Source organism: Topomyia yanbarensis, chromosome 2 (assembly GCF_030247195.1).
Source record: "Topomyia yanbarensis strain Yona2022 chromosome 2, ASM3024719v1, whole genome shotgun sequence".
Classification (NCBI taxonomy): Eukaryota; Metazoa; Arthropoda; class Insecta; order Diptera; family Culicidae; genus Topomyia; species Topomyia yanbarensis.
In genome coordinates, this window is record NC_080671.1 from 247,930,717 (window position 1) to 247,950,254 (window position 19,538).

The following is a 19,538-nucleotide window of genomic DNA, read 5'->3' on the forward strand; positions in this document are numbered from 1 at the left end:
CATTTCAAAACTTTCTGATGCAATACAATCCGGTTTATTCATTTTCTTTATTCAAAAATGATTTTAGCTTCAAATATGTGACCATTTCATTTTAATATATTATTTCATTCAGCATCTTTTTATTCGTTTTGTTCATTTGCGTTCATTTTACTTATTTTATTCGTTTCATTCTTTAGAATCACTCTGATCAGTTTATTCTTTTTGTGCATTTTACTCATATCATTCATTTAACTTATTTTATTCATTGTATGCATTTTATTCATTTTTTTCCAGTTTATTCATTTTGTTCAGTTTCTTCATTTTAATAATCTGACTACTTTTTTAGTTTTAATCATTTCATCCAAATAATTTATTTGATTCAATTTATTTCTTTATATTGATTTATAACCTTTTACCATTGTTTAATTTTTCGTTTCAATCAATGCATTTTATTCTGTTCATTTCCTTCCTTTTATTCATTTTATCACTTCAGTTCATTTTGTTTATTTGATTCGTTTGTTTTATTTATTCATTTCATTTATTTTTTACTTTATTCATTTCGTTCATCCATTCTTTTTATTCTTTTGATCCATTTCATTAATTTGATGCATTGTATTCAATGGACGAATTAAATTAATTTGATTCATTTGATTCATTTGATTCATTTGATTCATTTGATTCATTTGATTAATTTGATTCATTTGATTCATGAGATTCATCTGATTTATTTGATTCATTTGATTCATTTGATTCATTTGATTCATTTGATTCATTTGATTCATTTGATTCATTTGATTCATTTGATTCATTTGATTCATTTGATTTATTTGATTCATTTGATTCATTTGATTCGTGTGATTCATGCAATTCATTTCATTCATATGAATCATTTGATTCATTTGATTCATTTGATTCATTTGATTCATTTGATTCATTTGATTCATTTGATTCATTTGATTCATTTGATTCATTTGCTTCATTTGATTCATTTGATTAATTTGATCCATTTGATTCGTTTGATTCATTTGATTCAATTGATTCATTTGATATATTTGATTCATTTGATTCCTTTGATTCATTTGATTCATTTGATCCATTTGATTCATTTGATTCATTTGATTCATTTGATTCATTTGATTCATTTGATTCATTTGATTCATTTGATTCATTTGATTCATTTGATTCATTTGATTCATTTGATTCATTTGAATCATTTGATTCATTTGATTCATTTGATTCATTTGATTCATTTGATTCATTTGATTCATTTGATTCATTTGATTCATTTGATTCATTTGATTCATTTGATTCATTTGATTCATTTGATTCATTTGATTCATTTGAATCATTTGATTCATTTTATTCATATCTTTAATTTTATGAATTTCATGTTCAGTCATTCGTTATATTTCATTCAATTTGTTAGTATGAGTCAATTTATTTTATTAATCTTATAACTATTTCCAAATATAATCTTAATTTTTATTTAATAACCTAATCTAATTTGATTCGTGTATTTTATAATTTTGATTTATATTAATTTTTCTACTTATTTTATGAATTTAAAAAACTATTATTTCATTTTTTGTTTTATTTTTTTATTTCGGTCGTTTTGTTGATTTCCATAATTTATTCAGTTTATTCGAGATTTTATTCGTGCAAGACTAGAAACTGTTTTCATCCCACCTCTAGTTGGGTGCCTAGTTCTCGTGAGTTCTGCAAACTAACCCAATAGTGAAATGTGTAAGAAATGTCTCATCTCACTGATAAGTGGATTAAATCGGTTTTTTCTTCTGTTTTTAATTAATAAATCAAATAATTTCTTGTGAACGATATTTCTCATTAGTACAATTTGCATTTAATTTCGCTATGTTACTAATTTTATTATTGTTTTCCGTCGCGGTAATAACAATAATAAAATTGTCCTCAATTAGATATAAACTATTTTAAATATCCGTCTGTGTGATATAATTATTATATCAAACCAAGACTCAACCAAAATACTTTATATCAAAATAGACTGAGATATAAGATATAACCGATAAATTTTCTTGGTATAAAAACTTGATATTTTAACAACTATATTTTATAGTAAACAGGAATATATATTCTTCCGCGATATAGTATCTTATTTTGATATAATTTTGATGTTAATTTCTGATCGGGTATAGATACAAAAAAAACAAGCTGTTGCTTTCAGCGTGATTTTCGTGATACCTACTCTTGAATCTCAATAAAACAAAAGAAATAGAAATATTATCAAAATAAATATATTATGTTGGTGTAAAATCCCGCAAAATGTGTCACTTAATTTTTTTTTAAATTCAGGTGGCAGTATGATAATTATTCCATGAGAATCTGAGGAAACTTTCTTGCTAAAATTTCTTGCATTTATGAAAACACAAAAACACATCTGTGTTTAAAAAAGTTTTAAAACAGTCAAGTACAGTATGGAAATTAATTATAGGGAACCAAAAAATACGTTCGTTGGTATTTGTGGAATGCCGAAAATATTTGCTTCAAGAATTAAAAATTTCATAAGGTTTTCATCAATACTGTGTGGAAATCGGTTTCTAAGAAATAAAACCAATCTTACAAAAAATTGCGTCATGTGATAAATGATGGAACTTCCAAATAATTTTCAATTTGTCAAGCTTCAATTATTGTTTGGAATAAAGCCAAAGATGTTTTTAAATATGTGTTATCAGAATCAGAATATATTGGCTCAAATGGCACGTTCCCCGTACATAGTCGGGGATTTGTGCCTTCGATCATCAGTTTCAAAATCATCAAATATCAACATACAAATTCATTTGATAACATAGAAAATGGTTTTCCATTATTTGGCGTATAAAGATAAAATAGCATCGCGGTTTGTTTCAGTCTCGTAGAATCATAAAAAATAGATCTCCCAAGAGCTTCGAAAATCATCAAGTTTCAACGAAGAAATTTATTTGAAATCATTTACAACTATTTCAACATTCAGAATTACTCAAAAACAGTTGTGCTAAAAGCTTTCGATATTTCGAGCTTTCGTAGCACGCCATCTGCATCAACCCAGGAATAACTTTTAGTACACTTTTTTCTTTTCGTATCTTTCCACGCTGTTTCGCGTGCGACGGTACACTGCGAATCGCGAGGAAAATTGAAAAACGCTGTTATGAAGTTTTCCAAAACAATTTTTCTTTGTACCATCAGATTTATTGGTTTCTAACGAATCCGTACATATGCTATACTTGGGTAGTGTTGTAGCAAATATCGCAGAAACAGCAGGTTAAAAATATTGCTCCACTTTTGCGCACCTATGCATACAAATTTTACTTTAATTGTGTCTGTGCGGGTGGAAAAACTGCTTCTAGTAAAATGGAAATTTTTCAATGAAATGCGGAAAATATGGAAAATCGGAGAAAATCACGTCCTAGAAAAAATGTTTAGCTATGATGTAGTGGAAAATTCAAAATTTTAATACATGATTGCAAAAACTGTGTGCTTTTTCAGCCGGAAAAAGCACACAGTTTTCCGAATTGGAAAATTTTGAATTTTCCTTTTCGGCCAATTCATAGTAAAAATAATTATCTAAGTCGTGATTTTTTCTTTTTTTCATATTTTGTCAATTTTTTTTTTGAAAATAAAATAAAAACCGATTTAATCCACCTAGCAGTGAGATGAGACATTTCTTACACATTTCACTATTGGATTAGTTTGCAAAACTCACGAGAAGTAGGCACCCAACTAGAGGTGGGATGAAAACAGTTTCTAGTCTTGCACGAATAAAATCTCGAATAAACTGAATAAATTATAGAAATCAACAAAACGACTGAAATAAAAAAGTAAAGCAAAAAATGAAACAATAGGTTTTTAAATTCATAAAATGAGTAGAAAAATTAATGGAAATCAAAATTATAATATACACGAATTAAATAAGATTAGGTTATTACATAAAAATTAAGATTATATTTAGAAATAGTTATAAGATTAATAGAATAAATTGACTCATACTAACAAATTAAATGCAATAAAACGAATGACTGAACATGAAATGCATAAAATTAAAGATATGAATAAAATGAATCAAATGAATCAAATGAATCAAATGAATCAAATGATTCAAATGAATCAAACGAATCAAATGTATCAAATGTATCAAATGAATCAAATGAATTAAATGAATTAAATGAATTAAATGAATCAAATGAATCAAATGAATCAAATGAATCAAATGAATCAAATGAACTAAATGAATCAAATGAATCAAATGAATCAAATGAATCAAATGAATCAAATCAATCAAATCAATCAAATAAATCAAATGAATCAAATGAATCACATGAATCACTTGAATCAAATTAATTAAATGAATCAAATGAATTAAATGAATCAAATTGATATAATTCATCCAGTGAATACAATGAATCAAATTAATGAAATGGATCAAATGAATAAAAAGAATGGATGGACAAAATGAATAAAGTAAAAAATAAATGAAATGCATAAATAAAACAAACGAATCAAATAAACAAAATGAGCTGAAGTGATAAAATGAATAAAAAGAAGAAAATGAGCAGAATTAAATGCATTGATTAAAATGAAAAATTGAACAACAGTAAAATGTTATAAATTAATATAAAGAAATAAATTGAATCAAATAAATTATTTGGATGAAATGATTAAAACTGAAAAAGTAGTCAAATTATTAAAATGAAGAAACTGAACAAAATGAATAAACTGGAAAAAATTAATAAAATGCATACAATGAAAACAATGAATGATATGAGTAAAATGCACAAAAATAATAAACTGATCAGAGTGAATCCAAAGAATGAAACCAATAAAATAAGTAAAATGAACGCAGATGAACAAAACGAATAAATGCGGAATGAATTAATTAATTAAAATGAAATGGTCATATATTTGAAGCCAAAAACAGTTTTGAATAATGAAAAAGAATAAACCGGATTGTACGAATATGAAAACCATTGCATCAGAAAGTTATGAAATGTTTTTGAAAATCCCATCTTCTGAGAAAAGGCTAATAAATATGCAATGGACTTTCTAGGGCTTCCATCTTTTTTGGTTTTATTCTTTTTGTTTTCATGCTTCTTTACTTGACGAATTCGAAGTTTATTTTTTGGCTACATATTCCCGAAAAAAGATTTATGTGCAGAACATAATTTACTGGTCCAGTATTTTAACGCGCAATTGAATATAGTAAAGTGAGACAAGGTCACATGTGCTTTCAAGCCCCTTGAACAGAGAACGACAGAGGGAGAATGCGATTCGTGAATGAGACAGGTAGATATTTCAAAGTTTTTATTTGAAGTAAATAGTGTGAAATGTCTAGGCTATGTCGATTGTATAAAAGCCGTGTTTGTATTGTTTCGTTCGGAATTCTCGTGCAGGAAATATGGATAAATGAGTCCTATACAAACCAATATTGTGAAAAAGAAACGGTTAAAACTACTCAGTATATCCAAATATGGACGACAATAAGTTAGAAGACACATTGTAGTTGCATCCCCCATCGAGAGTTGATACTTTGGGAGACTTCTTTTCCTGGATCTAATTTGTGGATATTTTTGGTCTTTGATCCGTTATTTTTCATGAAAGTTCATACCAATACAACGAATGTGCAGCTGATACAACTCATGGTTCATTCGCCTGCGCAACGTTCCGTCTTCCATCTGCACGCCACCATGGATGGTACGCAACACCTTTCGTTCGAAAACTCTAAGGGCGCGTTGGTCCGCCAAGATTCGTCGCTGAATTTCTCTGCTGTTATCATTGTCATCGGTTACCAGTGAGCCCAAATACATGAATTCGTCGACCATCTCGATTTCGTCACCGTCAATCCGAACTCGGGTGGGAGGTTCACATTGTCGTCTCTAGAACCTTTTCCTCTCATGTATTTTGTCTTCGAAACGTTGATGGCAATTCCAATCCTGCTGGCTTCAGCTTTCAGTCTTTGAGCATATGTTTCATTCAAAATTCAATAGAGATACGAATAGTGTAAATATCGCACGTGGAATGTCTCTTTTGAAAATTTTCATCGTCAAATTTTCATATTACCCAGTTAAGACAAATATTTTTCTGATATAGCCATGAATTTCCTTAATTATAGTGAATTAAAGTTGAGTTGATGTAGCAGCAGACAAAAAATAGTTTTGTTTTCTCAAACCTTCGCTACTACAATTAAAAAATATTTCAGATTGGCAGAAGATCTTATCACACAACTTAGAAATGGATACAGAAATAGCGAGATAGATGCGATAGAAGAGAGACAGAGAGAGAGAAAGAGTTAGAGAGAGAGAGAGAGAGAGAGAGAGAGAGAGAGATGGGGGGGGGGGCGTGTGAGGAATGGCAATTGATGGTTAATGCAGTGACATTATTTTTATAGGTATATTATTATGATATATTGATTCTTACATTCTTATCATAAATAATGTAATTAGTAACTTTTGCGCCATAACCAGTATAACCTAAATCTTGCAAAAGAGCTAAATTTTCACTAGAGTTTTGGGCTTCAAACATACAGTTGCTCTCGGTGACGCCACGAGCATAATTATATGAGAATTCTTTTATCTCACTACTAGGTGAATTACTTTTTGATCTGTGTATTGATATACCATCAAACATTTACCTCATGATTGAATGCAACGCCAAATCCAAGGGATAAATACTAGAACTCGCTGTTTCACTATCAACACATTTTTTTGCCTTTGAAGTGAACTTGTATATTGATTTTTGAGAAATAGTTCATTTATTATAGAGGTAATTCACAAAATGTTCTCAACATCGAATTCCTTGAATCACGTAGATGTGTTTTCATACCCCGATATTCAAAATCGGTTTAGTTTTGCCCCTAAAACACCAGTAAAGCAATGCTCTGTATGAAACAATCTCATTTTTAATTAGTGGAAATTGGCAAGCGAGGACTAAAAATACAAAATGTCTAATATCTCCGCCGCTCGTAAACGGATTTAGACAGTCTATAGCTTGTTAGAAAGGTATTTTTAAACGCTTTCCATTTATGTGCAGTTTGTGGGACAATATTGTATTGTTCGAAAGTTATCTGGAAAAAACCTGCTGTGTTTTGACAAAATCGCCCATATCTCAGAAAGTAAACAACATATCGAAAATCAAAAATAATAGTGTCAAATGGCAACGTTAGGCCTTTCATTTGAAACTAGTTTCATTAGGATCGGTTCAGCCATTGCTGAGATAATTACATGACATTTTGTACATACATACATACACACATACAGAAAAAGGTGAGCACAAAAGTCAGCCTCGCATGGTATGTCAGAAGTGGGGCCTAAAAAAATGTCCCACATGGGATGCCAGAGGGAGTGACAAAGGTACAATAGAGAGGCACGATTGAGAGTGAATCAGGTGATAGGGTGAGCACCCAAGTCAGCCTCACATGGATGGGTAGGGCGAGCACAAAAGTAAGCGTAGCAAGGAATGAGTAAGGTGAGCACACAAGTCAGCCTCGCATGGAACGTAAAAGGTGAGCACAAAAGTCAGCCTCATGTGGGAGTGTTTGAGAGTGAATCAAAGTGCGATTGAGAGAGCACCCAAGTAAGCCTCATACAGGATGTATGCACGCGTGAGTGAGAGTGAATGAGTACATTTAGTACAGCCATCCCCCCAGAAGTAATACCGAGAGGTAGTTCCTGGGAGGAATGATGGCGGAGCCCAATGGAGTTTAGTCGGTATTAATGGCTGGTCACCATTTGAGTCCGACACGCCCCCAGTGCACCCCGTGCGGTAGATTGGACCCTACCAATAGCACGTGTACTGGGCTAGGACATAAAGGTCTTCTCCATTGTAAAAAAAAAAAAAAAAACATGCAGACATTGTCTCAATTTGTCGATTGGTATATGAGACTCGGCCCTCCGGGCCTCGGGAAAAGTTGTCAAAGTTTGAGCGAATCCTATACATTTCTTTTGTAAGAAATGTAAAACCGCAAAAAACACGAAAAATGGCGGATTGCCCGACGGGGGGCCTTAAGAGCCATATCGCGTAACGTCACACATCTGGGAAACATGATGAAGTTCAATTGGAATAGAAGTTTTTCGAAAAATATTCTACAAAGTAGTACGAGTTGTTTTTCATCGTCGCTTATACGTCGTTTTAACTCACTTGGCCACTTGTCCGTTAGCTAAACCATGAACATGTGGACGGAAATTGTTTCAGATTTTTTTGTTTGTGAAACCTGATAAAAAATCCAATTCAGTTTCCTGGTCATCGCCTTTGCTATGCTTATCGGATCTCTTCTTGTGTCCAGTACCTGGTTCCCCACACACCAACCCTTACTAAAGAGCTTGATTCACATAGAAACACCAAAAGAACGGTAACAACACGGCATAGGACTACCTCTGGCAATATTCCAAGCTTCTGGCGATCCACCGACTCCTCTTTTGTTTCCACCGACTTCTCCACTTACCAGGTTACCAGATTCATGCCGTCAGGCTCTTCCATGAATGATGTGAAATTTCGCTATAAAATCTGCATTAATCCGCTACACACCGATTGCGAACGGTTCGGCTGCTAGAAAGGCGAAAATCACTATTTGCCACGAACTAAAATTCGGCTGCGGATTCTGCATCTCAGCGTATATCCGAAGCAGTCTCGCAAATATTGGCAAGGCTGCTCCAGTACATCAATACCATTTGATTTCTATATATGGAATTAATAGTTTGCCAGTTAATAATTGGTTTATGTCAATATTTCTGCTCGTGTTGGATTTGCTAAAAAGTGACAGCTACTTCAGAGCAAAGACTAATAAAAACTAAGTTGGATTAATCAAGAACGGCAAAACTTATGGAGTTTAGCTAAGATTACGTGAGATTATCGGGATCAACAAAAGTTTAATAATGTTATTTAGTCCAAAGTTTAGAGTGCTTTTATGTAGGTTTGAGTAAATTAGATTAATGCAAAAACTTTTTATTTGCAGGTTGGCCATTTACAGCTTTGATAAGTTTGCCATTTTTATACGATGTATTGGTTCGGAGAAGGATGTTTAAATCGTTTATATTTTGGAGTTTTTTCTTCACTATACTAATTGGCATTCCGTTAGTTTTAGTTGATTCCTATTTTTATGGTAGACTTACATTCGCTCCAATAAATATTCTTGTATACAATATATTTTCATCGCATGGTCCAAATTTGTTCGGCATTGAACCCAAATATTTTTACGTTATTAATTTGTTTTTAAACTTCAACATCGCGTGGTGTTTTGCGTTAATATATCCTTTGATAATTGTGGTATTCAAATCAATACATTATTTAAAATTGTGCAAAAGCTGCTTGGAATTAGAGCCTTTTTGGAAGACATCACCATTATTCATATGGCTAGTCGTTTTCACGCTACAGCCACATAAAGAAGAAAGGTTTGTATTATATGAATATTTAAGATTCTCTTGGTTTGTGTAACTAAATTGTAACTTTGCCCCCAGAGGCACCTATCTGCATTATGGTTACGGTGATTAATAAGTAGGGTAATTTTGGGAGAGATGCCGCCCATTTCTAAAAATCAATCCTGCATCGAAATAAACCGTACACTATTTGTCAATTGGGGAGAGATGCAGCGCATGTACGGGTGGCGCGCCGCACCGTTGAAAAATGGCGAATAAAAGTAATTTTTAGCTCTCGTTCATGTTTTCATGATTGGGTGTCTTCAGCTAAGTTATGCTAAGCTTGATTATGCCTATAAATCGACTAGCACCTTTTTAAGAGGGTACTCCTATTTCAAGAAACATTTTTCCATAATTCAAATCAAAAATATTTTTCTTGTGTAATGGTTAAGTTGGAAATATTTTAAAAAAGGGGACTTTTTATTAGGGCGACAATAAAACGACAATTTTTGAAATCACTAATCTACACCCTCTAGTGTCGTTTCAAATCATGAAAAAAATGACACTGTCCAAATTTGAGCGAAATCGGTTAACCCTAACCCCTCCCCCAAAGAGCTTAAAGTTTGTATGAGATTTTTGGCCAAAATGTATGGGGAAAAACTCGCAGTTCACAAAATCGCCGCTAGAGGTCGCTGTAAACTTCCGATCACTGACCTAGGAAGGAGTTAAGCTTTTGAAGATGTGCTGAACAAGTTTGTCGAAGACTGCAAGACAATCCAACCAACCGTTAAAGAGTTATTAACGTTTAAAGTTGGATACTGCTGCTTAACATTCGTGTTGGGGCGGAATGGAAATAAAATACCGGCTAATAGCAGCACTTTTCGTCTGTGTAGAGCAGTGCAGCTTTATACTGCAAATATATTAAATTTAGTTAGGTTATACAATTTTCTTATAATTTACCTACACTTTCGGTATTTTTCCCCGGATTGATGATCCACCCTACACGTGGAGAATTCAGGGTATAAACCCTAACCAAACTTTTAGTTCTGTAAGTGTTTTAATTAGAATAACACATTACGTTTTAACTTTATGAATTCACTATTTTTACATTTCTTACAAAAGAAATGTATAGGATTCGCTCAAACTTTCAAAAATTTTTCCGAGGCCCGGAGGGCCGAGTCTCATATACCAATCGACTCAGCTCGATAAATTGAGACAATGTCTGTATGTGTGTGTGTGTGTGTATGTGTGTATGTATGTATGTACAAAATGTCATGTAATTATCTCAGCAATGGCTGAGCCGATCTTAATGAAATTAGTTTCAAATGAAAGGCCTAACGCTGCCATTTGACACTATTATTTTTGATTTTCGATATGTTGTTTACTTTCTGAGATATAGGCGATTTTGTCAAAACACAGCAGGTTTTTTGCAAATAACTTTCGAACGATACAATATTGTTGCACATAAATAGAAAGCTTGTAAAAATACCTTTCTAACGAGCTATAGATTTGCTAAATCCGTGCACGAGCGACGGAGATATTAAACATTTTGTATTTTTAGTCCTCGACTACCAATTTCCACTAACTAAAAATGAGATTGTTTCATACAGAGTATTGCTTTACTGGTGTTTTAGGGGCAAAACTAAACCGATTTTGAGTATCGGGGTATGAAAACACATCTACGTTATTCAAGGAATTCGATGTTGAGAACATTTTGTGAATTATCTTTATAATAAATGAACTATTCCTCAAAAATCAATATATAAGTTCACTTCAAAGACAAAATAATGTGTTGATAAAGAAACAGTGAGTTCTAGTATTTATCCCTTGGATTAGACATTGCGTTCAATCATGAGGTAAATGTTGGATTGTATATCAATACACAGATCAACAAGTAATTCACCTAGTAGTGAGATAAAAGATTTCTAATATAATTATACTAGTGGCGTCACCGAAAGCAACTGTATGTTTGAAGCCCAAAAATCTAGCGAAAATCTAGCTCTTTTGCAAGATTTAGGTTATACTAGTTATGGCGCAAAAAATACTACTTACATTATTTATGATAAGAATGTAAGAATCAATATATCAAATAAACCTATAAAAATAAACCATCATTTGCCATTCCTCACACGCCCACCCCCCCCCCACCCGCATCACTCTCTCTCTCTATCTCTCTCTTTCTTTCTCTCTGTCTCTCTTCTATCGCATCTATGTAGCTATTTCTGTATCAATTTCTAAGTTGTGTGATAAGATCTTCTGCCAATCTGAAATATTTATTAATTGTAATTGCGAAGGTTTGAGAAAACAAAACTATTTTTTGTCTGCTGCTACATCAACTCAACTTTAATTCAATTGTATTCAAAGCCTGTATCTACACTATAATAAGGGAAATTAATGGCTATATCAGAAAAATATTTGGCTTAACTGGGTAATATGAAAGTTTGACGATGAAAATTTTCAAAAGAGACATTCCACGTGCGATATTTAAACCATTCGTATCTCTATTGAACTTTGAATGAAATATATGCTCAAAGATTGAAAGCTGAAACCAGCTGGATTGAAATTGCCATCAACGTTTCGAAGACAAAATACACGAAAGAAAGAGGTTCTATAGACGACAATGTGAACCTCTCAACCGAGTTCGGATTGACGGTGGCAAAATTGAGATGGTCGACGAATTCATGTATTTGGGCTCACTGGTAACCAACGACAATGATAACAGCAGAGACATTCAGAGACGGATATAAGTGGGAAATCGTGCCTACTTTGGACTCCGAAAGACGCTCCGGTCGAACAAAATTCGCCACCGCACGAAGTTGATTATTTACAAGACGCTGACTAGGTCGGTGGTCCTCTACGGCCACGAGACCTGGACTATGCCCTTGGAGTTTTCGAACGAAAGGTGTTGCGTACCATCTATGGTGGCGAGCAGATGGAAGACGGGAAGTTGCGCAGGCGAATGAACCATGAGTTGTATCAGCTGCACATTCGTTGTATTGGTACGAACTTTCATGAAAAATAACGGATCAAAGACCAAAAATATCCACAAATTAGATCCAGGAAAAGAAGTCTCCCAAAGTACCCACTCTCGATGGGGGATGCAACTGCAATGTGTCTTCTAACTTATCGTCGTTCATATCTGCATATACTGAGTAGTTTGAACCATTTCGTTTTCACAGTATTGGTATGTATAGGACTTATTTATCCATATTTCCTGCACGAGAATTCCGAACGAAAAAATATGAAAGCTATAAGGATGAATGGAAAGAGACTGCATTGCAATCAACTGAATGCACGGCTTTTATGCTATCGACATAGCCTAGACATTTCACACTATTTACTTCAATGTAAATAAAAACTTTGAAATATCTACCTGTCTCATTCACGAATCGCATTCTCCCTGTCGTTCTCTGTTTAAGGGGCTTGAAAGCACATGTGACCTTGTTTCATTTTACTATATTCAATTGCGCGTTAAAATACTGGACCAGCAAATTCTATTCTGCACATAATTTTTTTTCGGGAATATGTGACCAAAAAGTAAACTTCGAATTCGTCAAGTAAAGAATCATGAAAACAAAAAGAATAAAACCAAAAAAAGATGGAAGCCCTAGAAAGTCCATTGCATATTTATTAGCCTTTTCGCAGAAGATGGGATTTTCAAAAACATTTCAAAACTTTCTGATGCAATGGTTCTCAAATTCGTACAATCCGGTTTGTTCATTTTCCTTATTCAAAAATGTTTTTGGCTTCAAATATATACCCTTTTCATTTTAATTATTTATTTCATTCCGCATCTTTTTATTCGTTTTGTTCATCTGCGTTCATTTTACTAATTTTATTCGTTTCATTCTTTGGATTCACTCTGATCAGTTTATTATTTTGGTGCATTTTACTCATTTCATTCATTGTTTTCATTGTATGCATTTTATTCATTTTGTTCAGTTTCTTCATTTTAATAATCTGACTATTTTTTCAGTTTTAATCATCTCATCCAAATAATTTATTTGATTCAATTTATTTCTTTATATTATTTTTAACCTTTTACCATTGTTCAATTTTTCATTTTAATCAATGCATTTAATTCTGCTCATTTTCTTCTTTTTATTCATTTTATCACTTCAGCTCATTTTGTTTATTTGATTCGTTTGTTTTTTACTTTATTCATTTTGTTCATCCATTCTTTTTATTCATTTGATCCATTTCATTAATTTAATTCATTGTATTCACTGGATGAATTAAATCAATTTGATTCATTTGATTCATTTGATTCATTTGATTCATTTGATTCATTTGATTCATTTGATTCAGTTGATTCAGTTGATTCATTTGATTCATTTGATTCATTTGATTCATTTGATTCATTTGATTCATTTGATTCATTTGATTCATTTGATTCATTTGATTCATTTGATTTATTTGATTCATTTGATTTATTTGATTCATTTGATTCATTTGGTTCATTTGATTCATTTGATTCATTTGATTCATTTGATTCATTTGATTCATTTGATTCATTTGATTCATTTGATTCATTTGATTCATTTGATTCATTTGATTCATTTGATTCATTTGATTCATTTGATTCATTTGATTCATTTGATTCATTTGATTCATTTGATTCATTTGATTCATTTGATTCATTTGATTCATTTGATTCATTTGATTCATTTGATTCATTTGATTCATTTGATTCATTTGATTCATTTGATTCATTTGATTCATTTGATTCATTTGATTCATTTGATTCATTTGATTCATTTGATTCATTTGATTCATTTGATTCATTTGATTCATTTGATTCATTTGATTCATTTGATTCATTTGATTCATTTGATTCATTTGATTCCTTTGATTCATTTGATTCATTTGATTCATTTGATTCATTTGATTCATTTGATTCATTTGATTCATTTGATTCATTTGATTCATTTGATTCATTTGATTCATTTGATTCATTTGATTCATTTGATTCATTTGATTCATTTGATTCATTTGATTCATTTGATTCATTTGATTCATTTGATTCATTTGATTCATTTGATTCATTTGATTCATTTGATTCATTTGATTCATTTGATTCATTTGATTCATTTGATTCATTTGATTCATTTGATTCATTTGATTCATTTGATTCATTTGATTCATTTGATTCATTTGATTCATTTGATTCATTTGATTCATTTGATTCATTTGATTCATTTGATTCATTTGATTCATTTGATTCATTTGATTCATTTGATTCATTTGATTCATTTGATTCATTTGATTCATTTGATTCATTTGATTCATTTGATTCATTTGATTCATTTGATTCATTTGATTCATTTGATTCATTTGATTCATTTGATTCATTTGATTCATTTGATTCATTTGATTCATTTGATTCATTTGATTCATTTGATTCATTTGATTCATTTGATTCATTTGATTCATTTGATTCATTTGATTCATTTGATGCATTTGATGCATTTGATGCATTTGATGCATTTGATGCATTTGATGCATTTGATGCATTTGATTCATTTGATTCATTTGATTCATTTGATTCATTTGATTCATTTGATTCATTTGATTCATTTGATTCATTTGATTCATTTGATTCATTTGATTCATTTGATTCATTTGATTCATTTGATTCATTTGATTCATTTGATTCATTTGATTCATTTGATTCATTTGATTCATTTGATTCATTTGATTCATTTGATTCATTTGATTCATTTGATTCATTTGATTCATTTGATTCATTTGATTCATTTGATTCATTTGATTCATTTGATTCATTTGATTCATTTGATTCATTTGATTCATTTGATTCATTTGATTCATTTGATTCATTTGATTCATTTGATTCATTTGATTCATTTGATTCATTTGATTCATTTGATTCATTTGATTCATTTGATTCATTTGATTCATTTGATTCATTTGATTCATTTGATTCATTTGATTCATTTGATTCTTTTGCTTCATTTGATTCATTTGATTCATTTGATTCATTTTATTCATTTGATTCATTTGATTCATTTGATTCATTTGATTCATTTGATTCATTTGATTCATTTAATTCATTTGATTCATTTGATTCATTTGAATAATTTGATTCATTTGATTCATTTAATTCATTTAATACATTTGATTCATTTGATTAATTTGATTCATTTGATTAATTTGATTCATTTGATTCATTTGATTCATTTGAATCATTTGATTTTTTTGATTCATTTGATTCATTTGATTCATTTGATTCATTTGATTTATTTGATTCATTTGATTCATTTTATTCATTTGATTCATTTGATTCATTTGATTCATTTGATTTATTTGATTCATTTGATTCATTTGATTCATTTGATTCTTTTGATTCATTTGATTCATTTGATTCGTTTGATTCATTTGATTCGTTTGATTCATTTGATTCATTTGATTCATTTGATTCATTTGATTCATTTGATTCATTTGATTCATTTGATTCATTTGATTCATTTGATTCATTTGATTCATTTGATTCATTTGATTCATTTGATTCATTTGATTCATTTGATTCATTTGATTCATTTGATTCATTTGATTCATTTGATTCATTTGATTCATTTGATTCATTTGATTCATTTGATTCATTTGATTCATTTGATTCATTTGATTCATTTGATTCATTTGATTCATTTGATTCATTTGATTCATTTGATTCATTTGATTCATTTGATTCATTTGATTCATTTGATTCATTTGATTCATTTGATTCATTTGATTCATTTGATTCATTTGATTCATTTGATTCATTTGATTCATTTGATTCATTTGATTCATTTGATTCATTTGATTCATTTGATTCATTTGATTCATTTGATTCATTTGATTCATTTGATTCATTTGATTCATTTGATTCATTTGATTCATTTGATTCATTTGATTCATTTGATTCATTTGATTCATTTGATTCATTTGATTCATTTGATTCATTTGATTCATTTGATTCATTTGATTCATTTGATTCATTTGATTCATTTGATTCATTTGATTCATTTGATTCATTTGATTCATTTGATTCATTTGATTCATTTGATTCATTTGATTCATTTGATTCATTTGATTCATTTGATTCATTTGATTCATTTGATTCATTTGATTCATTTGATTCATTTGATTCATTTGATTCATTTGATTCATTTGATTCATTTGATTCATTTGATTCATTTGATTCATTTGATTCATTTGATTCATTTGATTCATTTGATTCATTTGATTCATTTGATTCATTTGATTCATTTGATTCATTTGATTCATTTGATTCATTTGATTTATTTGATTCATTTGATTCATTTGATTCATTTGATTCATTTGATTCATTTGATTCATTTGATTCATTTGATTCATTTGATTCATTTGATTCATTTGATTCGTTTGATTCATTTGATTCATTTGATTCATTTGATTCATTTGATTCATTTGATTCATTTGATTCATTTGATTCATTTGATTCATTTGATTCATTTGATTCGTTTGATTCGTTTGATTCATTTGATTCATTTGATTTATTTGATTCATTTGATTTATCTGATTCATTTTATTCATATTTTTAATTTTATGCATTTCATGTTCAGTCATTCGTTTTATTTCATTCAATTTGTTAGTATGAGTCAATTTATTCTATTAATCTTATAACTATTTCTAAATATAATCTTAATTTTTATTTAATAACTTAATCTAATTTGATTCGTGTATATTATAATTTTGATTTCCATTAATTTTTCTACTCATTTTATGAATTTAAAAACCTATTGTTTCATTTTTTGTTTTACTTTTTTATTTCGGTCGTTTTGTTCATTTCTATAATTTATTCAGTTTATTCGAGCTTTTATTCGTGCAAGACTAGAAACTGTTTTCAACCCACCTCTAGTTGGGTGCCTACTTCTCGTGAGTTCTGCAAACTAATCCAATAGTGAAATGTGTAAGAAATGTCTCATCTCACTGCTAGGTGGATTAAATCGGTTTTTACCTACGCTTTTAAACTAGAATAATAAATTTAGGTTTTATTTTAGTTTTCTCACTTAAGTAGAATTAGGATATTTTAATTAGCACTAATAAATTTAGCTATTATCTTCTCGACCGAACTCGCAATGTGTCTTCAGATTCGCTGACGTTTGACGTTTCTAGCCAGCCTACACACTAAACACGCATACACCAGATCTTGGGCAGTGCGCCCAGCAGAAACATTTATAGCCGGCCTACACGCTAAACGCGCATACCCCAGATTTTGGTAAGTGCGCGCAGCAGCAACCCACACGCTAAATGCGCAGACCTCAGATTTTAGACAGTGGCCCAGCAGTAACATCCTCCCACCCATAACACTGGCCACCGGTTCCAGTTTTATCATCACCCTTTATCTCTAGGACCGCAAGTTTAGCGACAGATCTACGCAGCAAACCCCCGCAGTTCTCACAATGGCTTGCCGGATCCGTCCGTCGCTCCCAGGTACGAGCTCCAACACACGCCCCCTGATCCAACTATTCCTCTTTCCATCATCCACGACTAGTACCAGATATCCAACTGCTACCACCTTCACCTCATCGAACCACTTCGTCCTTTTCGTCAATGTCGGCAAAATTTCCCTGATCCACCGCTTCCAGGAACAATCCAACTCGTGCTTGATCATGTGCCAAGAACTTCTCACAGCTTGCACACTACTAGTATTCTCAACAGCAGAGCTGCGAATACCGCTTGAACACCCCAACAGAAAGTGTTTCGGGGTCAACGCTTCACTTTCTTCCGCATCCAAAGGCAGATAGGTTAGCGGTCGGCTGTTGACGATGCTTTCAGCTTCTGTGACGAACGTAAGAAGTGATTCGTCATCCAATTTCCGGTCGAAGTTGCACGAGCCCATCATCGCCTGTTTCACCGATCGCACCATGCGTTCCCACGCTCCACCCATGTGGGGCGACGAAGGAGCGATGAACATCCACTTGGTTACCGTACTGGTGAATGTTGCGGCAATATCCTGCTGGATCTCCTGCATCAGTATCCGTTGAGCGCCCTGAAAGTTGGTGCCGTTGTCTGTGTGTATTTCTGCCGGAGCACCCCGACGGCATACAAAACGTCGAATAGATTTAATGAAGGCGTCTGTCGAAAGGCTGTAGACTACTTCGCAATGTACCGCTCGAATAGTGAGACAGGTGAACAGTGCGATCCACCGTTTGGCGGTACTCCACCCTATCTTCACCATCAATGGCCCGAACAGATCCAGTCCGACATAGGTAAATGGCCTGGTATACGTGGCTAGCCGGGCTGGAGGGAGTGACGCCATCCGTGGAATTCTAGGTACTGCTCTTCGCAGCTTGCAAACGATGCATCGATACACAACCTTCCGAACAACCGCTCTGAGTCGAGGCACATAATAAATTTGCCGCAACTCGTTCACCGCTGTTTCTGAATTGGCATGCTGAAACATTCGGTGATATGCATCCACCATCAAACTCGTCACCCGATGATTTGCCGGTAGGATAACTGGAAATTTGAGATCTTTACTCACATGCTTGGCCACTACAATTCGCCCATCTACTCGAAGAACGTCGGCACTGTCAACGAGCGGCGTCAACCGGTACAACGGGCTGCTTTTATCTAAAGCTTTCTGTTCTGCTTGTGACACGTTACGGTTGTGAGAACGTACCGCGAGTTCCACCGGGTAGGCTTGCTGTTGTGCTAGTCTTACCAGGAATGCTTTCGCTTATCGCAGCTCATCTTGTGTTAGATGCCCTATGTTCATCACGCCGCCGCAAACTATCTGCTTTAAGTTGAAGACGTAACGGTAAACGTTCGCGGTAGCTCTGTGCATTCGTTCCCATTTCGGAAACCGGTCGTAGTCGATCATCGATGGTAGTGCAGAAACTTCGTAGTGAACGGGACAAGCGCGTAACTCTTCCTCAACAATCTGCCGAGCCACTCTCAGCTTCGGCCACTCGTCGTCGGATAGAAGCAGAAACTCAGGTCCCTTGAAACACACTCCTTCAGCGTCCAGGGCTGGACCACTTCCCCATTTTGTAGCTAAATCTGCCGGATTCAGCTTCGATGGCACCCATCGCCACTCGTTCACATCGGTCGCCGTCAAAATCTCTCCGACTCTACAAGCCACGAACTGGGAGTATTTCCGAAGATCCGCTCTTAGTCACCCCACTACCGTAGATGAATCAGACCACAAATACCGCT

The 19,538-nt window shown here is 32.6% G+C and overlaps 1 protein-coding gene across 1 annotated transcript in view; it reads left to right on the forward strand.

The window, feature by feature from the left end:
• The window catches only part of LOC131683047 (alpha-1,2-mannosyltransferase ALG9), a 388,351-nt gene that overhangs the window by 284,835 nt on the left and 83,978 nt on the right, over positions 1–19,538 (forward strand). Inside the window, exon 2 of the mRNA XM_058964866.1 lies at positions 8,936–9,371. Coding sequence (XP_058820849.1) covers positions 8,936–9,371 — 436 coding nt within the window. The remainder of the gene's footprint in view (positions 1–8,935; positions 9,372–19,538) is intronic.